Below are 23,043 nucleotides of genomic sequence, written 5' to 3'. Positions count from 1 at the left end.
CTTGCTTGGCTTCTTGCAGCAGAATGAGTTACCTGCATCAGTAGTTTATTCCTCTTTATTGTGGATTAGTATTTCACTGCTATGAATTTTGGTATGATATAACAGAATTTGTTTTTTACTTGATGATAGACATTTCGGTTATTTCAAGTTTTTTGCTATTATGAAAAGAGCCTAGTTTCTTCTTTTAATCTCAGAAGGTAAATCACTCCTATACCTACAGGTGGGAGAGGAGAGAGGCTGGCACGTAGGTTGAGTGCTGTATTTCCCACACGTTAGGATGCATTAGAATCACCCAGAGTGCTTGCTAAAGCACAGATGCTGAGATCCACCCCCAGAACTTCTGACTCAGTAGACTTGGGGTGGGTCAAGAATCTGCATTTCTATCCAGTAGTGCTGACGCTGCTGTTCCAGAGACCACACTTTGAGAACCACTGATCTTGTGGGGTCTCCTAGAAAAAAACAGGAGGACAGGGAGGGGAAGTGACCTGTAAGGGGGTACTGTACTCGCCACAAGCCTCATTTATACACAGACCCGATCACTCTCAGATACACGTAAGCCTAGGGATGCTTTATCTTAACAGCTTTATTGAGGTATAACTTACCACAAATTCACTTGTTTTAAGTATATACAATTCAATACTTTTTAGTAAGTTTATCAAACTGTGACATCATCAACACTGATCCAGTCTTAGAACATTTCCATCACTCCAGTAAAATCCCTCCTGCCAATTTACAGCAATCCCCGTTCCCATTCCCAGACAAACATTAATCTACTTTCTTTCTTTGTAGTTTAGCTTTTTTGGACATTTCAGTAAATGGAATCACATAGTATGAAGTCTTTTGTGTCTGGCTTCTTAATTTAGCATAATGTTACAGAGGGTCCTCTATGTTGTTGCAGGTATTAGTACTTAAAAAAATTACCAAACAGTATTCCATTGAATTGTATGGATTTATTGCTTAATTGCACAGATAGACCACATTGTGTTTATGCATTCATCAGTTCACGGACGTCTGGGTTATTCTTTGGCTATTATGATGAATGCTGTGAACTGTTGCATACAAGTCTCTGCATGGACGATTTTTTCATTTCTTTTCCGTATATACCAGGAGTGGAATTTCTGGGTCGTAAGGTAAATTTATATGTAACATTTTAAGAAATGGCCAAACTTTTTCAAAGTGGCTGAACCACTTTATAATCCCACCGACAATGCGGGGTCCATTTTCCCTACATATATTGTTGTTTTTCATGGGAGGAATACAGGAGAATTTGAGATCAACCTGTATGAAGAAATATATTCAAAACGCTGTTCATTAAACGTTTTAAGTGCACACACAAGTGTGTGGAAACGTGTTGTTTCTCCACGCTGGTTTCAGTCTTGGCTGCACATTAGAATCATCTGGGGAGCTTTGAAAAACCCTGATGCCAAGCTAGCTCTCAGACAATTAGAACAGAGACACGATGGGGGTTGGTGGGCAGGCATAGGACGTTTAAAGCTCCCAGGTGAGTCCAATATGCAGGCTGAGTCTGCGTGCACATGCATACACACATGCACAAAGTTTGTTGATTAAAAAAAGTTTGCTGAGTCATTCACTGAGATAATTGCTAAAGAGTTACAGCTGAAGCAAGACAGCGTCTCTAGGACACACAGAATGAGACTGGAGAGATTTGATGGCTACAGAAAGAAAAAGAATACACTGCCTGGCAACTAGTGGCTTTTGTGATGATCATCATTTACTTTTCCTGGGACTAGTTCAACTTTTTCAACCTTTTTGACCATGAAGTGGAGGAGAGAAAATGATAATGGAAGGGAGTGAATGGGGAGGGGAATCAGGTTTTGACTGTCTGTTAGTTTTCGAAGGGAGAGACTTGGTGTTTAAATGTCAATAGACAGTCCAGTTGAGCAGAAGAAGGGATAAGATAGGTAAGAATCCACAAAGGAGAAGTTCCCAGATGCAGGTAGAAGGACTGATCCCCTATTTTAACGGGAGGCGTATTGCAGCAGGCATTGTGGTTTGCTAGCAGGAAGATGAGGGAATTCCCATCTCTATTTTCTTTTCTTTCTGTAGTGAATTGTGATATAAGGTCATTTTGTAGAGTGATGTGTTGTGAGGCTGCGTGGGGAGAGGGGTTAGGGCTGAATGTCTGAGGAGAGTAGAGAAGGTTTGAAAGAGCCATTGCTGAGCGTGAGAATATAAGTTCACCTGAGAAAAAGAAGCAGGGCCGTGCGGAGAGTAGAACCATTTGAAAATTTTATGATTTTATAATGACACTGACCTCTATTCTATTTCTCAGCTCCTAGGGGCAGGCGGGAGAAAGCAGACAGTAGATGGATCCTTAGGGACACGATACCTCCACAGGGCAAAGGGCTTTGGGGTAAAGCAGGAGTGTTTCAAAAATAATGGACCATAAAATCCATGCTGGAAAAGGGATGGAGAAAAAAATACAACCAACTTACTTAAATATAAAGAAAGACTCACAAAGTAGTGGTTCCCAGTGGGGAGAGGCAAGGGGGAGGGGCGAGACAGGGGAGGGGAGGGGGACAAAAAGAAAAGGAATAAGCTTAAGGGGACAGTGGGTTGGAGGGGAGGTTGTGGGCAGAGAGCGGGAGGCTTAGATTTTATCATTATGGAGGCACAGACGCGAAGGAGCGAGCCCAGGGCTGGATGGGTTGTCCACGTGGGTGGTGGCAAATCTCACTGTCTCCACTTGCTCACCTTGTACTCACTCCTCAGCTGTCTTCAGTCTGTCACTACACTCCACCCAACGGCTTTTCCTAAGGTCTCAGATGACCTCTGTATCTTCAAATCCAAACATCTTCTGATCCTCATTTTGCTTGACTTTTCGGCAACAAGTGACACTGTAAACCACTCCCTGCTCTTGAAGTGGTCTCGCTCACTGGCTTCCAAGACAACGCACTCTCCTTATTTCTTCCCAGCTTCTCCGCCTCCTGTTTACTGGTCTCCTTTAGAGGTCCATCTGCCTCTTCCTATCTACTCCCTAAGGGAGTTTCTTAATAGGAGGTAATCCCCAGCCCTCTTGTCTATATTTTCTCCCTAGGCAATCTCATCCTGTGCCTCTTGGCTTCAATCACTATCCATCACCTTAGAAGTTTCTTTTGAGCACCAAGCCCATATATCCAATTGCTACTAGTGACTTCCACTTGGATGTCTCGGACGCTTTTCAAACTGCTTCATTTATTAACCTGAACTCATAACTTACCCCAGATCTGGTTCTCTCTTCATGTTCCCAGCTAAGTAACCCTCACGTCAGGTTAGACAACTCAGAAATCTAAGTGCCATCTTTGATCTCTCCCTTTCCCTCGACCTCCCTTATCTGACCTATCATTCCAGTCAATTTCCTTCCTAAATATCTTTAGAATCCACCCGCTTCGCTCCATCTCCAGTGATACGATCTGGATCCAACCTCTATCATTTCTTATCTAAACGACTGTGAAGCTTCCCAGTGGCTTTTATCAACCCCTCTGGCTCTTTTCCAGCCCATTGTGTGCACTAAATCCTATGAATTCGGCCTCCTCCCCAAACAGATCTGGTCATGTAACGCTTTACTTCAACTCCTTCAATTACTCCCCTCTTTCCACTGCCCCTTGAATAAATACAAAAACCTATCCTTTGGTGCCCAGGATCTCTGGCCCCTGCATCTGCTCTGGGCACACGGGCCTCTGCTGGGCAGCCGCTTTGTCCTGACATCTCCCCTGGGTCCTACTGTCCCCCAGGTCCCAGCTCCTCAGGGAAGCCTCCCACCGCTCTGAACATCACTTGCTCTCATGGACCGGCGTTCCTTCCCCTTGCAGCGCTTATCTTGGTGGAATTAATTACACAGTCATTCAGGTGGTTATCTGATTAATGTCTGTCTTCTCACACCAGACTCCAGGCACCGTGAGAGCAGGAACCACATCTGGTTTTGCTCATCTGTACCCTCCCCACTCGGCAAAATGCCTGGTAGTCGTAGGTGTTCAAACGTTTTTTTTGTTTGGCGACGGCGATGACTGAGAATCACAGGATTTAAGCAGAAAGGGATGTTAGAAGTCATCTGCTTTCTGTCATTTCAAAGTTGAAGAAACGGAGGCCTGGAGAGGTGGGAGATGGGGGCTCACTTGTTCCACAGCTGGTTGATGGCAGAGCTGGAAGGTAAACGCTGGTCTCTTTCTACCTCAACCTGGGAACTGTTTGCTTGTTTGTTTCTTTAATATAAATCCTCTGCGAGTATTCCTTCCCTCTGCTGCTTTTTCTAAAGTGAAAAAGAAAAGCTGTCTGTGCTTAAACTGTGCTTCTTGTGCTAACCAACCACAGGACATCAACCACTGGTGGCAGACAAGATGGCACGATCGGGAGAAACGGGGGACCACTTTCGGGACCGGCCCCTCCTTCAGCCCCACCACCTGGCAGGCGAGGGGGTATCTAGGGGGAGCCAGGAGGCCCACTACTCGTCCTTCTGTCCCTGCTGATGGGCTGTCAGCCACCCAGCCACAATCAATACGAGGGAGGAGATTAACAAGGCTCAAGGTGACACAGACGTACTCCCTGGAGGTCGTGAACTCGTCAGAGGAAGCTGCTAACTGCATTTTCCCGGGTTACAGCAGGCAATCATTTTCTGCATGATCAGACCCAGTCTGACTATCAAAGGTGGTCGGCCTTGTTTCTCCAGAAGCTTCGTTTTCCTGCAGTTTCTTTTGCATTGAATAAAGTACGGGAGCCCTCTGGTGGTAATTTGTAGAAAAATCTCATGAGCAGGAGAGATTTGCTCAGTTCAGGTGAAACTTCTCAGTTCTTTGCATTTCTTTCCTTTGCCTCCACGAGCTACTTCCAATTATTTTATCAGACACTAAAAGTAAACGAGGTTACACTGGGTTATATCAATTGTCTAATTTCTTCTTCACCCTGCAAAGTCAACTGTATAAATACAGATCTTAAGGAACTGAATGATAAGAGTTTGCTAAAATTACTTAAATTATGAAAGTAAAATTAATCATTATGCTTTAAAATACAGAAATATCAATTACATTTTTGGGGAGAATTTTCACATCGTAGGTCCTCAATAAAATTTGAAATTTACGAAAAAAAAAGGAAACCAGGGCCATTATAAATCATCTGAACAAGAAGGCATCAACAGACCAATGCTTTTTGTAGTCAGGCTTTACAACTGGCCAGCGCCCTTGCTAAACAGAGCTGTGACTGATGACGTGGCCTGAGGATGTAGATTGTGAATCTGGCCCGCGGTGTAGACTGGAGACCCTGACTTGCCGTCAGAAGTGAATGCTCTCCACGGTAAAAAGACTAATAACAAAGTCTACATAGGGTCTATTAGCATCTTACGTTGATGTATATATCATGTTGTTATCCAAGTAACTGTATAGCGAGAGGGAGCTCTGTGCCAGCGGAAGGTCTTGTGGATGGAAAGCTGGGACCAGGGGACCAAGGGCAGGTGGAGGAACAGAGGAACAAGCCAGGTCTTGGCTGTTTGCAGAGCTGGACAGGTGTGAGACACGTGAAGAATTGGGCTGTTGAGAAGCGGGTGGATGACACACCCGAGAGTGATACTCGTCAACGCCCAAACTGTGTCATCAAGCAGGAGAGGTTAAGGAATCCAGTTGCCGTGGCCGGGGACAGTGGAGGTCCAGGAGGGCAGAAGAGAGGGTGACCAAAGGCACCAGCAAACAGGCCTGCAGAGGTCAGGCTTCAGGAAAGGAAGCATTACCTGACTTCTCAGACTGTTTCTCTAAAGGCTGGTAATATCTACTTCGCCTTTGCATTACAATGTTTGATATGCCCTTCTTTTATTAGCTCTCTTTTATATTGCGTCCAGTTTTGCATTTAATTTCCTCTGCCTTTTAAAAGCAAAAAGCAAAATTTGCGCTATTTTAGAACATTAGGAGGGACTTCCCTGGCTGCCCAGTGGTTAGGACTCTGCACTTCCACTGCCAGGGGCCCAGGTTCGATCCCTGGTCGGGGAACTAAGATCCCGATCCCTGGTCGAGGAACTAAGATTCCGCAAGCCGCGCAGCATGGCCAATAGAAAAATAAAATAAAATAAAACATTAGGAAATCTAGGTTTGAAGAAGTTAAAAATCACAAAGAGATCATGACTGTTTAATAGTCACTTTTTTTTTTTCTTTGCGGTACGCGGGCCTCTCACTGTTGTGGCCTCTCCTGTTGCGGAGCACAAGCCATGGCTCACGGGCCCAGCCGCTCCGCGGCATGTGGGATCCTCCCGGACCGGGGCACGAACCCGCGTCCCCTGCATCGGCAGGCGGACTCCCAACCACTGCACCACCAGGGAAGCCCTAATAGTCACTCTTTTGACGGAAATCCAGTCACATCTGCCTATACCGTTACATATACCATTACTTGGACATTCACACTCCACTAGGAACATGATATATTACAAAAGAGAGAGGGACTTTTAAAACCACATTTAATTTTTAATACAAACTCTGTTGCACAAGTACAGAAATGACCCCTTCATGCACAAATTTAGCATCTACCATTATGGAAGAGGAAACACTGTACTTTTCTTGTCCCCGCACACACTGGCAAATTTTAAGTAACTTATCTTTGTGCTCTCGGATGCCAAGGCAGCCTGTTTTGTCTTTCTGGATTTCCACTAGAAAGGTTGATCTGTGAAAAGTGCATATTGGAGATATGAAACTAGGTAGGGCCATCTTTACCTGGGATTACTTCAAACTGTGCTTAGGCAAAGCTCTGAAGATTTCTTCTAGAAACCTGCTGTCAATGTGGAAAATAGTTCACTCTTTCAGTTTCACAGCAAAAAGGGAAAATAAAAACCCAAAAGGCATTTCATTAAATGCTTTCCAATCCCATGCACTGTATTAATTAGCTAACATCTTATACAGTACAACATAAACATCGTTGGCCTGTTTATTTGTACGTAACACCTATAAGCATATAGCATCTACACTTTAAGTGTATTTACAGATTCAACAAAATATCTACATATAAAAAGCTTTACTTAAAATTAAACTTGATGCAAGTTATGAGAAACCAATTTATTGGCAAATGAAACTGAGCATTCCTTCAACCATAGGTTGTTATAGATTTTCATATTTGGAAGGAAACCATTTGATAGATATTATTTATGAATATGATAGAATATATATGCTTCTTTTTGAAACTGGAGATGTAATCCCTTTGATTGTTGGCCTTGTTAGCACTTGTCAGACTTCTTAGATTCTGCAAGGCATCCATGCAATTTGATACACATTGTTTAATGCTGCAGAGTTTCAAAAGCTGCCACATACATAGAGACTTAGAGGAAAATATATTCCTGTTGGTGTGCTGTTGTATCCTGTTAGTTTTGGAATAACTTGTTTTTTTAAAAATTTTCTACCTACCAAGTTGACATCTTTCTTACTGAATGTGACTTGTATTAATAGGACCCATAAAAGACCACAAAATCATCACTTGCTCCAGTTGGTGATAAAGCTTTTCTTTTTATACCTATGGGGGAAATCATGCCCCTTAAAATAAACTATCTTCCTAATTTTATTTTCACAGTTCCTTTTTTTTTTTTCAGCGTTGCAGTTTTCATGAACTATGCTTTTTCAAAGTTACTTTTAGACAATGATAGTAATCTAGGACACAGAGTCGACTGTACCGAACGATACAGAAGGCGGTACGTTGTGGAATGCTTATCGTCTGAAGGCACTGCATGTGTCTTGCCCTGTGCTTTCTGGAATAATTTTTGACACTGAATTGGAGTGATCTGTTTGGTATTCTCTCGGTCTGCCACAAATGCCAAGATGCATTGCAATACGCATTGTTTATGCCTAAAAAGCACTGAAAGGAGAGAGGATGTAAAAGGTAGAAGAACACTGTGCCGCTGTAATACCTGGACGATTAAGAAGTCTGTGGAGTAACAGGATCAAAGAGCAGGTAAGAGCGTCTCATAAGCATGAGCAAATGCACCTGTCATAATTAACGCATTTAGCAAGTAGAGACTGTACACACTGTGCCTAACAGTCTCCCCAAAAGACTAATGACAGCTAGACATAGAGTCACCAATTTCACGACAATGTCCACAAAGACACTGAAGTTCTAGAGAATACTACAGTAACACTCTTGACAATGAAAACGGAATTCATATTTAGGGGTTCAGTGGAGGAGAGTATAAACAAAGTACCAACCCATGTTTGAATAACATACACAGGTATATTCTTTAAAGGTGTAGCATTTTTCATGCATCCTAGTGAACTGTATCCCGAGGAGGGAAGAACATGATCTGTTGATGACACTGTGTTATTTTTTATCAGTTCTCAGGAAATCAAGATAACCTATGTTGAATGAAAAAGTATGCACTTTGCACTGCAGTTCCCATTAAGATATCATTTGACTGAGTTAGGTTCTTGCTTTGATGGTTCTCATCATATGAACACACAGCAGAACACAGACTTTCTGCCTCAATGTTCAAAGTATGAGAAGGCGGACCGACAAATACTTAAGATTTGAGAAAAGTGGGATATTGGCAAAGAGCTCACAGATTAAACAAAGGAATTCATGGCGTTGACGGGAGACGGTGCCTCTGAGCTTTCGTTTCCTTCGGCTGGTTCTTTCTCTTTCTTACCACTGTACTGTCCAATAAAGGAGCCGTCCTCATTGAACTGGCCATTCACCCCCTCTCCATAGTCAACTAGGCTGTCATCGCTATCTTCCTTTTTCACAGTCCTGTCTGAAGGTGTTCGACTGCCTTTTTTTAAAGGCTTGTGGTCTTCTGCATCACTGGAAAAAAGAGAAAACATTTTCGTCAAGACTGGCATTTAGGGAAAAGGCTTGGTTCCCAAAGATCATGCGTGCAAATGATGAGAAAGCATTTGGAGCCCTGAGCTCCTCTAGCCCAATCTAATCGTCAGGTGACCTCCAAAGACCGGGACACGGTTGGAATGAAAGGCAAGTGCACAAATGGTTTAATCATGAAGTCTCCGGTAGGTGGATGGCTTTGTAGGGTGCATGTCAATATCAATGACAGATTTCTGGCTACTGATTCGGAAGCAATTCAGAAATCATCACAAGCATTACAAAAGGAAGAACTGAGAAAAGCTGAAAATCATCACTACTTTCATAGAATTAGAAAGGGGGTAAAAGCTTATGACAAGTTGAGAAGTTAGTACGTTAAACTGCATAATATCTCTGATTCCTTGGGTATGAATGGAGAATGATTTTGGTTAAGTGTGAAGTATGGATTTTTGTTTTTCTGAGCAAGAAGCAAAATCCTGCATCTCAAATCTTTTTGTTACTGAGTACAGGCCAGACCTGTAAACTTGAACCTTACCTTTCAAGAGACCTAGACATTCCATTAAAAGGATGCAGAAGAAACAAATGAAAATAGCCTAAGAAGAAAAGCCAAATCCTCATACTGATCGTATACAGTATTTTTTTTTCTGTAAGAATTTTAGTTAATGGGTAAAGATTTATTAATTTGGAAAGAGACATGCTTTAACTTCAGAGCGCTACATTTGTACTATTAACGGCACGTCAAATGCAAAAGCGAAGATTTCCTGCCCTCACTTTTACCTTACTACTCCCTCCTCCACAGTGTGGAATCTGAGGAGTGTAATTTTATAAAAATGTGTAGGACTCTCTCTCTATATTTGCTTATGTCTCTTTTGAACCCCTAAGCACAATATCTGGAAGTAGCAGAGTCATCACTATGTTTAAGGACATTCACTCACATGGTCAAGGAACTAGCTACGCATACTTAGTCCCTAACAAGTAACATTTGGTTTAAAAAAAAAGGAAAAAAAGGCAATGACATCTTTTGTATTCTTTCAAAGAACAAAAATCCAAGGCAAGAATGGGAAACATAAACAACAGTAGTAAAAAATAAAAAGATTTCATGTAAAAGACAGGTCCCATGAGCTGCAGTATCTCACCTAGGAATTTGTGTCAGGATTTAACTGCTCCCTCTTCTTTGAAGAGTAACTCTTTTTTTTTTTTTTTTTTTTTTTTTTTAGCCAAGATACAAATATTTCATGATGCACAAACATTCTGGCTCTTTGGCCAATAATTTCTACTAGGGTCTCCAGTTTTTCACCAAGGAGAACATTTCAAGACTGAAAATAATACTGGCTTCACATGACATTGGCATACGCTCTTGAAAATTACCTGTTTTAGCAATACACAAGTGCTTGTCACAAATTAAATAAATGATATTATCGTTTTAATAAACAGCTGGGGACGTATCACAGAGCCTTGGGGTGGCCTGTGTTTGGGGCACTGTGGGGAACATAGCACCCAGTCTCCAACCCACTGTAAGAATAACTTGCACATTTTTGGAATTTAATCATTAGTTTTTCTAGGCTGTGCTTGAATACTTCCTGTGAAATACTGCCCATGACTTGGTGAGACACTTAATTCTACTGAGGAGTTCAATAGTGAGCAGAATTTTGTCACCTGGATTCCAACTATTAGTATTATTCTGCTTTGTAGAACTAGTGTTCCAAGGTGTACACTCCAGGAAATTCTAGTCTATGGCATTTCTTTGATTCATCCATCCATCCATCCATCCATCATACATCTAATAAATGTTTACTGAGTGCCTACTCTAAGACATAATGTTCTAGTCGTTCGGGATAGAGCAGGAAACAAAACAGACTAAAGCCCTGACTTCACTGAGCTTACTTCTAGTAGGGGAAAATACAGACAATCAACATATTTAAAAAATTAGTTACAGAGTGTGTCAGAAGGTGATTAGTGCTATGGAAAATATAGGGCTGAGTAAAGACAACAGAAGGTGTCAGGGGAGGGGATGGAAGACTGACATTCAAATAGGATGTCCAAAAAAGGCCCTGTTAAGAAGTGACATCTGATCAAAGACTTAAAAGGGTTGAGTTAGCCAGGTGGATAGCTGGAGGGAGAGCCATTATGACAGGAGTAACAGCAGTGCAAATACCCTGAGGTGGGGCAAGCCTGTTCTAGGAATGGCAAAGGAGCTCAGAGGGAGGTGGGGGGCAGAGTGGGGGAGAGGGAGGGAGAGAGAGAGATTAAAGTAAAAGAGGTAATAGAGCTAGATCAGAGCCTTGTAGGACATTATAAGGATTCTGTCTTTAACTCTGGATGAGATGGGAAGTCACTGGAGAGTTTTCCATGGATGAGTGACATGATCTGATTTACATTTTAAAAGGATTACTGTGGGGGGGGAGGGGCACAGTGGTTAAGAATCCGCCTGCCAATGCAGGGGACACGGGTTTGAGCCCTGGTCTGGAGATCCCACATGCCACGGAGCAACTAAGCCCATGCTCCACAACTACTGAGCCTGCGCTCTAGAGCCTGCGAGTCACAACTACTGAAACCCGCACACCTACAGCCCGTGCTCCACAACAAGAGAAGCCACCACAACGAGAAGCCCATGAACCGCATCGAAGAGTAGCCCCCGCTTACCGCAGCTAGAGAGAGCCCGTGCACAGCAACGAAGACATAACGCAGCCAAAAATAAATAAATAAAATAAATAAATTTATAGGAAAAAAAAAGGATTACTGTCATCAGTGTTACGAATAGCCTACCCTAGAGGGAGGAGTTGGCAAACTACAGCAAAACTGGGCCGTGACCATTATGTGTTGTCTCTGCCTGCTTCCGCACTGCAGCAGAATTGTAGAGTTGCAGCAGAAACTGTGCGGCCTGTAAAGTCGAAAATACTTATTATCGGGCCTTTTACAGAAAAAGTTTGCCAACCCCTGCTCTAGGGGGCTGGGGGAATTACAGCAATAATCCAGGAGTGAGAGGGCTATGACTTGGGCCAGAGTGGAACACTGGGCGTGGTACAAAGTGGTCATTATAGACATATTGTGAAGGTGGCACCAACAGGATTTTCTGATGGTGGTTTGAGTAGCAGGAAGGATGGAATTACGCTTACTCAGGAGCACAGCGTGTTTTGGCTGAAAGATCAGTGGTTCAGCTTTGGACATGTTCAAGTTTGACACATCAGAGGAACCACTCCTTTAATCATTTTGTGAGTCTAGTATAACACTGATATCTAAAACCAACAAGAACACTCTGAGAAAGTAAAATTACACGCTCATCTCATTTATGAACACAAATGATGAAAAAAATCCCAAAGAAATCATGAGCAAATAGAATTTAGCAATCTGCTAAAAAGATAATATATCGTGACCAGGTTGGGTTGCATTCCAGGAATGCAGGCTTGTTTTAGCATTTAAACACCAATCCATATAATTCACCATTTTAGCAGAAGAAAAGAAAAATATTTTATGATCATCTCAGTAGATTTAGAAAAAAGGTATATGGTAAAATCCAACACACATTCACAAAAAAACTTTCATACACTGGGAACAGAAGTATCTTCATTAATCTGATTAAGTGTGTCTATAAGAAACTTTGAGTTAATGTCATCCTTGATGGTGAATGTTGAAAGTTTTCTGTTTGACATCAGAAATAATAATGAGGACTTCTAATCAAAACCGCATTGGAGGGACTTCCCTGGTGGTGCAGCGGTTAAGAATCTGCCTGCCAATGCAGGGGACACGGGTTCAAGCTCTGGTCCAGGAAGATCCCACGTGCCATGGAGCAACTAAGCCCATGTGCCACAACTACTGAGCCTGTGCTCTAGAGCCCACAAGCCACAACTACTGAGCCCATGTGCTGCAACTACTGAAGCCCACATGCCTAAAGTCTGTGCCCCACAATAAGAGAAGCCACCACAATGAGAAGCCCGTGCACTGCAACGAAGAGTAGCCCCCGCTCGCTGAAACTAGAGCAAGCCCGCGTGCAGCAATGAAGACCCAATGCAGCCACCCAAAAACAAACAAACAAACTGCACTGGAAGTACTAAGCAATATGATAAGGAAAAGAAATAGAAGACATGTATTAAGAAGAAAAGAACTGTCATTATTCATAAACGATATGATTATGTATGTAAAAAATCCAAAAGAACCTACAGGCAAACATCAGAATAAAAAGAGAGTTTAGTAATATTGCTTATATTAGCATAAAAGTAAATTTTATTTAAGTACTTGCAAACAATTGGAAAATGAAATTTTAAAAATAATTCCATTTTGGCTACCGTAAAAATATGAAGTAGATAAGAACAAATTGAACAAAAATATGTGTAAGACCCCCATGAAAATGAAACTCGTGTTCAGAGCTATTAAATAAGAGGTAAATAAAAAGGAGGGATATACCATAACTATGGACAGGAAGACCCAGTAAATATGTCAACTTTCTTTATATTGCTCTTTAGATTCAATTTATTTCCAATAAAAACACAGTAGGTTTTTATGTGGATCTTGGCAAGCTGATTCTAAGATGTATATGTACATGAAAAGGGCCAAGAATATCTTAAAACGTCTGTAGGAAGAATCACAAAGTTGGAGGACTTGACCTACCAGCTATCAAGACTCACTCAGAGCTAGTGTATTAAGACAGTGTAGTTTTGGGGCAGAGGTAGACAAATTGATCAGTGGAATAGAATACAAGGACATCTTTTTTTGGTTTTATTCCTACATCAAATTTTCATGTCATCATAACTGGAATCATTTTTAAAATCCTATTTTCCAATCATTTGCTAGTACAAAGAAATAGAATTGACTTTTATGTTAATTTTGTGTCAGGCAACATCACTAAACTCTCTTATGAATTCTAATATTTTCCTTCAGATTCATTTGGATTTTTATACACACAATCACACCAGTCATGAATAATGGCCAGGGAAGGGGCTCCCTGGAAACATCCTTTCCAGCTTAATGGCCATAGTGAATGAGAATCTACAGCAACATGGGCTGTGCTTGAAAGAAGAGAAGAAAAGGGATGCTCTACCCACAAACAGAGTCTTTCCAGAAAAAGCTGTTCAAAGGCATCTCAAGATCTTTTTAAGACTTTTTAGAAAGTGGTGTGATGTAATGTCCTAATTCAGGAATTACAATCTGGTTAAATGAGAAAAATGTATATAAGGCACCAGCACAGTGCCTGGCACGTGATTTGTACCTAAAAAATCACCACCTGCCATCACACCTCTTCTCTCCACTCCAGACCCCACCTCAGAGAGATATTTTTTCTAAGAAATCGCTTGTATAACACACACACTTAGAACTTTCCAGATGTGATGAGCAGTGACAAGTCTCTGCTGAAGTCTGGATGAGTGCTTGCCTCTTTTCAACTCAAAGGTGAATTTGCAAATGCAAGAGAATTTTCAAATGAAAGAGTAAGTCAACTACTTTTGACATTGTGCCAAGGGAAGTTGCTTGGTCAAGTTTAAGTGTGAAAGGATAGTTTCCCAAATGAGAGGAATTTAGAAGTTACAGAAGATGATTGAATAGTCACATCCCTATTTAGCTACACAGTATTCAAAGCTTAAAAAAATTAATCTACATTTTTATAAGAATTTTTTAAGGACAGGAGGTGTCAGATGTTCTTAGCCTAGAATGTCAAAGATAGAACAAATTTCAAAATAAGTAATGAAACAGTCATAAAATAGTATATACAGCCATAAAATATATTTTTTGATACTTACATCCACGATTATCTTTATTCGTTGCTATAAGTTGTGCCATGAAAGGAATGTTCAAAGCTCAGCTCCTGCATTACTGCCTCTGGGAAGATTTCTTGTGCCACCTCCTTCAAGGCCATGCACTTGGCTTTGGCTTCCTGCCCCTGCCCCCTTGGTGCCGCAGCAGTATCCCTTCCCTTTCCTAGCACTCTTCACACTACGCTCAGATTGTTCTTTCACCTCCCTGCATCCCTCACTAGACTATAAACTAGTGAGATAACATTCTATTGGTTTTAATATCCCCATAGCCTAGCATACAGTAGGCACTCAATAAATACTGGCTGAATGAATTCATTGTAAAATAACAATAAAATAGACTGTGGGCATTTTGGAAATTCTTCAAAATTCTAACTTTAACATGTTTTTCATTTCTTCTTCATCAATTTTTTTTTTTTTTTTTTTGCGGTACGCGGGCCTCTCACTGTTGTGGCCTCTCCCGTTGCGGAGCACAGGCTCCAGACGCACAGGCTCAGCGGCCACGGCTCACGGGCCCAGCCGCTCCGCGGCACGTGGGATCCTCCCGGACCGGGGCACGAACCCGTGTCCCCTGCATCGGCAGGCGGACTCTCAACCACTGCACCACTAGGGAAGCCCTTCATCAATTTTATGATGTGAGACAAAGCATCGGAACATACTCTTTCCTTTCCCTTACCCTGAAGAATGAATTTTAGGGAGTTCACTTTTTCTCAGTAGCACTTTGTTCAGGATTGTGCACACAGAAGGTATCCACTGAATGTCTGCTGAGTAAAATGCGGCAACGATGGATACATCTGTGATTGTTGGGTCTGATTTTCCTGTAGTCACCATCTTACCATGGCCAGACCATACTGCAGGGTTTTTTTTTGACACTGACGACCCAAACACTCCCTGTAAAAGTCTGTCACTATTTATACTGCTCACATATCAGCTTATGTCTGTGAGCAGAATAAATCTGAAGTATATAACAAATGCATCACATCTTCACAGCATCCAAGCCTTATGAGCACGGGTTAACATGCTTGCAGCGGGGTCCAGTTCATGTGACAAGCTTCCCACGCCAAGAGCCTCCATTTATGGTATGAATTCAAGTACCATGGGCATATGGCTTATGACCTACGTTCATTCTGGTTTTTAAAGGAATGGATCTGAAGAATAAAAAAATACTTACACGGTTGGTTGCATTGTTTCTCTGATTTTTCTATATGCTAGTAAGGGTGCAGATCCTACTCTCTGTATAATTAAAGAAACAAACGAAGAAAGCTGAAGGCTTCCACCAGAGGGTGACTGCTTGGGGGTGGGTGTTGGAGTGAGGGTACAAGATTAGAGCACATGAAAAAAAACATCAAATTTGGCCACTGAAGTTCCATCCCTCTTTGCACTAGGAAATACCTGCTGGCTCAGAGCCAACCATGTAGAAATGGTTTCATCTTCAAGCCTGAGAACGAGCAAATCATCAACAGAATTCATTTACATTTAGGCAATAGCCCTGATTTTGTGTGTGTCTGATCAGCATATTAATTTATTTTCAGAATGAAAAAGAATAAGAATCAATAAATAATACAGAACTCAACATTTCTAGAAGGTACAAAGCGGAGAAGGGACTCTTGTGACTGAGGGAGAAGAGTGACATTTAAATGTATTATTAAAAAAATTCTGTAATAAACAGTTGGAACCATTTTCGTTCATTATGACATCTATGAAATGAAAGGTCTTTTCGTTTTTTTCAGTAGAAAAGAAGCCAAAGGGAAAAAATTCTGAGGTCATGTCAGGAAGTCACAGGACGAAGCCACCTCTGTAGCAAAGGGTGGCTGGGTGTTTTCAGAAGTGATTTCACTTGTGACACTGTCCTTATGAATTTTCAGCTTCAGTGAAAAAAAGTCACTGAGTTGTGTTTCAGGTTTAAGACACCCGTTAGAACCTTATTTCCTTTGGCAACTCCCAGATCAATGGAATAACATGTTTTTTTTTCTTCATACATGAACCAATGTGTGTGTACTCAGTAAGCCCAAGGAAAAATCTTTCTCTTCTGAGAAACTCAAGGCATAAGCTAAAGACAGCCATTTGAAAATGCTTCACAAACATCTCACATATGAATTAACACCAAGAGAAATAAATATGACCAAATAAATGTAAACACAGTAACAATGAGGCCAGTAACAACATATTTGCCGTGTACTGCTCTGAAACCCCAAATCACATTAAAACTCATTAGCAGATAGTTTGCAAAGGAGCACAGAAATCATAGAGCTAGAACTCTTTGGAGATCATCTCGTACTTCAACAACTCTATCGTTTTATAGATGAAAAAAATGAGACAGATTAAACGCCAAATCTAAAGAAATCAAGGGTAGTGGCTGAGTTGCCAGTAAAACTAAGTCTCTTGATTGCAGATGAGTTCACAGTCAACTTCAATTTCAATCACGTTTTAATGGAGTAGGCAGCAGAGGGACTCTGAGAAAGTCATATCACATCAGATCATGGTTTCACATCACTCTAAGAGCAAGCTGACATTTGAGACGCATGGAGTAAGCAGTACATTGCCAGATTCACTTGGGCATGATAATGCAGAAGAGAAACCCATCACCATGTTTGTTTTCAGTTCATGCAAATACGTGATATTTTCAGGTTATATTAAAGATCCAGCTTTCGCACTACAAATGAGGGAGTGGTGTGCATATCCTGGGTAGAATTCTAGTCACAGGAACACTAAAAATAACAAGTTATTTAGTAATTATGAGCTCCCCTGCTTTACAGGAGAAACCGTGTAGAAGAGTGAATGAAATCAGCAAAGGTTTCAACTCACCCAACCTAAGGCCTGGCAACCCTAGGCTGTGGCCATCTGCAGGCTGCTTTAATGCGCTATAAAACCTTGTGGGTGGACAGGTGGGGATGCTGATGAGGTTTTCATACCCTTTCAGTCTCAGAGTCAACATCTGACATCAAGACAACCCTCACTAGATGTTTTCCTGTATCCTAAGATACAGAATTCTGAAGAGTTTAAAAAATCAGTCATCTCCTCTGAAAAGGGGATCAGAATGAAAGCTGAGGTGCCGTGATATATAGGAAAAACACTTGTATCTGCGTGGAGACTGGCGTGAATCTAATTTTGTCAAAAAATACACAGCTTTTCTCAATCAGTTCTCATATTTCTTATCCTTGGCATTATTTTGCCCCTTGTGATATTGACATGGAAACACCAAAAATGAGCTCTAGAGACAGGTGAAAATTAAGACACATATCTTATTTGTAAATGTCATCTGGCAATCACAATAGTGACATATTTTATTTTACCTAACAGCCTTTTCTTCCAGCAAAAAATTTTTATGATCTTTTCAAAGTACCAGCAGCTAACATTATTAATAAACTCTTGCATCTGTCATCAATTTCATTCATTTCTGCTCTTGTTTTGATTACTTATTTCTTTGGATATAATGAATATCATTAGGGTTTATGTTACAAGTTGATCACTGAATAATGGATATGAAAAAAAGCCTCAGTACCGGCTCAGCGCATATTTAAAAGATTATACTTTATATAAACAAGAGGCTTATAGAAAGAAAGAACACTGTGCAAAGGCATTGATTAATAGATGTATGCTTTTGGAACACCAAGATCCCAATCTTTTAAATGAATAAATATATCTTTTGTTTTTGTTTTTGAACATATCTAAAGTAACCACTTATCTCTCTTTAAAAAAGACAGAGCCAAGCCAGGAATGTTTTAGCAAAACCCTGTGAGTTAATACACTGCCTCCAGGGCTGTGATATTTCTTAATAATTAACGGCTTCTAAAACAGCCTGGTCATCATTTCATGATTAATAGGAGGGGGTACAGGTACCTGTTTTGGAAAAAAGGCTTCAAATCCAAGATGAAAAAGAGTAACATAAATTTTACAAAAGCACTGCTTAGAGAATGACAAGGATAGTTTGTTTGCTTTACAATGCAGGTTTGTAGGGTCTTTATTGTTGTTTTAACTCTTATTATCCCACACCAGCTTGTCTATGTTGATCAATTACAGCAAGGGTCTCTGGAAAATAGGACAGAGTGGAAGATATCCCATCTCCAAACCTACCACTAAGATGGAAATTTATTTTTTAATGAAAGTGAGATTATTTTAACTGTGCGGGGTGTGTAAACATTTAGACACGCAAGTGTTTCTAAACTAATTTTTGAGATAAATAGGAAATCCCAGGCAGAGTGCATTCCTGGCTGAATCCCATTCTAAGGAGACTGAGTGTGGTGTCTGTTCAAGGCAGGGAGGATGAAGGGTGGCTGAGAAGCACGGGCTCACCTGTATTCTCCAAAAGTGCCGTCATCTTCCTTCATAGGTTGGATTTCAGGATCCGCATGGGCATCTTCCTTTTCTTTAACTAAAAAAAATTCCAAAATGACATTATTATCTATTGATCCTGTGTTTCCTTATTCAACGTTTTCAGGAGTGCACTCTATGAGATATACAGCAGTGGGAGATAATTCTATACACCATAGAGTTATACAACCAGATGTATCATGTGGCTATTTATTTATTTACTTGCCACGTGGCTTGCAGATCTTAGTTCCCTGACCAGGGATTGAACCCGGGCCACGGCAGTGAAAGCCCGGAATCCTAACCACTAGGCAACCAGGGAACCCCCTATGCATATATTTTGATGTTCTAGTCTCTTGGAGGTAAATTTGTAGAATGAACATCTAATTAACATACAAAGTTGACTTCATATAAAAAGCATTTTGCGGGCTTCCCTGGTGGCGCAGTGGTTGAGAGTCCGCCTGCCGATGCAGGGGACACGGGTTCGTGCCCTGGTCCGGGAAGATCCCACATGCCGCGGAGCGGCTGGGCCCGTGAGCCATGGCCACTGAGCCTGCGCGTCTGGAGCCTGTGCTCCGCAACGGGAGAGGCCACAGCCGTGAGAGGCCCGCGTACCGCAGAAAAAAAAAAAAAGCATTTTGGCACAAGTCTCTTACCTGCTAAAGGAATAAGTCTGAAGCTTCTAAGATTTCCCTCTATTTTACCAATCTATCTATTAACTATATCCATGGTTACAAATTGTTTCTGTAAATCTAATTTCTTGTAGATTTTTTCTCTGCCACTGGAGGGGAAATGGCCAGGTAAAGAAAATAGAAATTCACTGGATCCACTAAATTGAACAAAACATTAACCATATAGGGAAAGCAACAGTACACAACATGATATCAAGATCCAGTTCATGCATCGCTTCCTCTGGAAAACTTGAGGTACCTTCTCCCTCTGCCTGTTGGTTTTAGGTGCTATTTCAGCACCTATGACTCATGGAAAGCCTAAGGAAGCAGAGTCACTAAGACCGTCAGAGGACTGACTCATCTGCTCCCCCAAGTGTCTTCTGATCCTTGGCAATGTTGAGTCTTCCATTACGTACAAAGGGATCAAAAATTGTTTGAACAGAAAGTCCAAATGTATGGCTCTCGGGAGGATACACTTACTGCAATCTCTGTGATTACTCTCATGATTTCTTTTTAGTTTAATGGCTCATCATGCAGCATTATACGGCAATTTCAATCTTTCTTTCTTACCTGGATATTTACCACCTTTGTTTCTTCTGATGAAGCAAACAATCAGCAAAATTAAGATCAGGAGAGCGACAGCACACATTAGACCAATGAACCAGCCCTGCGTCGCTATATCCACCTGCCGGCTTGCCATCGCTGGAAAACAAAGCAATGGCGTCAGTGTGAATGGGTTAAGGGAGCGGTGACAACTGTTGTAGTCACTTGTAGTAAAAAAAACTGCCATAGTACATAAGCTTTTCTATATTTTACATGTGGCCCCGCCTTGGAATCTGTCAGTTATCAATCAGGAGTTACATAAATACTTAACTCTGAAAAATCTTCAATAATGAAAACAATTCAAATAGAGAAATCCGACTGCTAACACCATTCAATGCTAACAAACCCTGCTGAGCATTGTGTTCATAGTTATTTTCACTATATATTTTCAACAGAAACACAGTCCCAAACCAATTAAAATTTTTATTGTTTTTGGGATAAATTGTACATTAAGTACAATGATAAGACTAGAAAACCATTTTAAACAGAACAGAAAGTATACATCTAATTGAGTATTTTTCTTTCAAAGGAACCACTCTGGGAGGCTAAAATATCATCGCAATGATGTTGCAACTTTTCCAAATGTGTTGGAAACCTTCTGTTTAAAAAGGAAACTTTCCACACGTGAAACCTGTCCACATAAGATAACCAACCTTATTATTTTCTATAACATCTCGACTTGCACCCAAAATATTACTTAGATTTGTTTTTCATCTCATTTGTTATTCATCTCATTTATAAGAGTTGGTTCTGAAAGATCTGGGGAAATTTCTGAAAAATCCTATTTACCCTCAAAGGATCAGTAAGCAATATTCAATATCGTTCAGAATCCAATCAAAAGACTCTGAGATATATCTTGATCAGTGGTATCATTATCGGAATAAGTGGCCAGTTTAGAAAGAAAATACTCATTCACATGTATACATGTACTTTAAGTCTTCCTCTATTCTGTTTTGAGTCAAATAATGTGAAGCCCCTTATTCAACCAATCACAGTATGCAAATCTCCTAAGAAAAACACAGAATAATTAGCATTACCAGCATTATTCAAAAGTGTCAATCAAATGGGACAAAGTGCAGCATCAATGGCTATTCAGACAAGCCCATGAGAATTTGTTGAAAACACTGGTATGAATCTTTTTAAAAAACGTCTTGATTTTTTTCTCTTTTGACCATAATCAAGGTAAAAGGTTTTCATTTTTTTTAATTCAGAAGAATGCCTATATCATTTTTTTTGATTCAATTTCTTCTGAATCCATTTAACATGGTTGGGTTAGATGTATGTGATTGCTGGATGCAGAAAGAAGCATGGCGACACCTATCCCAGGTTCTGCTCTATGCTGCAAAAATAGCACCTCATTGCCTTTTTTCTCCACCCAAAGGATAGGGAGAAAAATGAAATGCTTGAAATCAAGTGTGAAGAGAAATGTGAAAAATATGTGGATGTGTGTTGAAGAAATAAAATGAGAAGTGGAAATACATTCTCTGGAATATAAATCAAATTGCCAGTAGCCTTTCCCCCATAGCCCCTTGTGTCTCATTGGTTATCGGGGTTTTGAGTTGTATCATCATTAGATACAACTGAAACATGAGGATGGGCAGGGCTCCCCTACCATACACGTACCATAACCATCATCGGGATGAAGATGAAAACAATGATAACGAGAGCTAGCATTTTGGAACTTATTCTATCCTAGGCACTGTGATGAGGGCAAAATCTCATTCAGTCTTCACAAAAATCCTGTGAGGTAGGCATGAGGAATAAACCCATGCTCAGAACGGGTAAAGACCGTGCCTGAGAGTTGGAGCCTCACCCAAGACTGCGGACTCCAAAGAACATGGTACCAGCCATTATGCGCTACTGCTATAATGCACTGATGTCCAGGCATCAACTCTGCAGAAGTCTTTACAGAGAATAAAATGTTGTAGCGACTTTCTACCTTTGAAATATTTTAAGAGTCCATCAGTACATACTCTCTGGGAACACAGTTCTCTCAATTCACACATGGTCTCTGATATGTACATTTTCTTTGAAACTGAACCAAAAATCAACTGGTGTAAGTCTATGGAGCATTTGATTGAAGTTACAGAGTCCTTGTTCTTAATATGCTTAATGATTTACAGCCCTTTAATAAATAGTATCTACATTTACATTTTTCATCTAATTGAATGCAACTGATAAGGGCAAATGGCAATAAATCCTCAACTATTAGCACAGACACTGTCTTAATAGACATGGTAACTGTCAAAATTGAACTGCCGGCTGGCAGTCTGCAGCTATGCAACTACGAACAAAGTAGAAATGTTTCTTGACAGCTGATAAAGAAACATCCAAGTTGACTTTGAATTTTTGCCCCTATGTCTAAAGAAAAAAGTTTCAAATATGTCACTATCCCATTTATTGAAGACTGGGCAGACACAGTATGTTAAGAGGTGCACGTGTATGCATGCTCACACACGTATACATACACACACACAAACGCACCAGAAGTTGATATAAAACAAAAATTATGTAAGTGAAAATAGCTTCTATTGATTTCCCATCCATATGAAAAGGGATCTGAAGCCCAGAATGACTATAAGAGGCTCCAAGTGTTCCCAGGACATTCCAAAATCATCTTAACTAGAGATACATACACAAACCCAAGTCATGGCCACCACTGTGCATCTCACACACACACACATACACACACACACACACACACATAATGAAGCCTGTGAGGCTTTCTCTTCTTGAATCTGAGTTTCAATGGGTGGGTAATATAGTAGGATTGGGTAGGAAAGTGACAGAGGATTATCCCTTTATTTAAAACTTTTACAGGGCTTCCCTGGTGGCTCAGTGGTTGAGAGTCCGCCTGCTGATGCAGGGGACACGGGTTCGTGCCCCGGTCTGGGAAGATCCCACATGCCGCGGAGCAGCTGGGCCCATGAGCCATGGCCGCTGAGCCTGCG

At 40.9% G+C, this 23,043-nt stretch overlaps 1 protein-coding gene across 5 annotated transcripts in view; it reads right to left on the bottom strand.

Annotated features, from left to right (window-relative positions):
* Nucleotides 1-547: 547 nt before the first annotated feature.
* The window catches only part of NRCAM (neuronal cell adhesion molecule), a 95,580-nt gene continuing 73,084 nt past the window's right edge, over nt 548-23,043 (bottom strand). For all 5 annotated transcript variants that reach the window (XM_060020235.1, XM_060020238.1, XM_060020236.1 and 2 more), the window contains 3 exons: nt 20,060-20,191; nt 18,804-18,882; nt 548-8,754 (listed from right to left, as the gene is read on the bottom strand). In XM_060020235.1, the coding sequence (XP_059876218.1) occupies nt 8,517-8,754; nt 18,804-18,882; nt 20,060-20,191 (449 nt within the window). In that variant the 3' untranslated portion in view covers nt 548-8,516. The remainder of the gene's footprint in view (nt 8,755-18,803; nt 18,883-20,059; nt 20,192-23,043) is intronic.

Source organism: Delphinus delphis, chromosome 9 (genome assembly GCF_949987515.2).
Source record: "Delphinus delphis chromosome 9, mDelDel1.2, whole genome shotgun sequence".
Lineage (NCBI taxonomy): Eukaryota > Metazoa > Chordata > Mammalia > Artiodactyla > Delphinidae > Delphinus > Delphinus delphis.
Note: the sequence above shows the minus strand (reverse complement) of the source record. Positions and strands in the feature narration are given on the sequence as shown.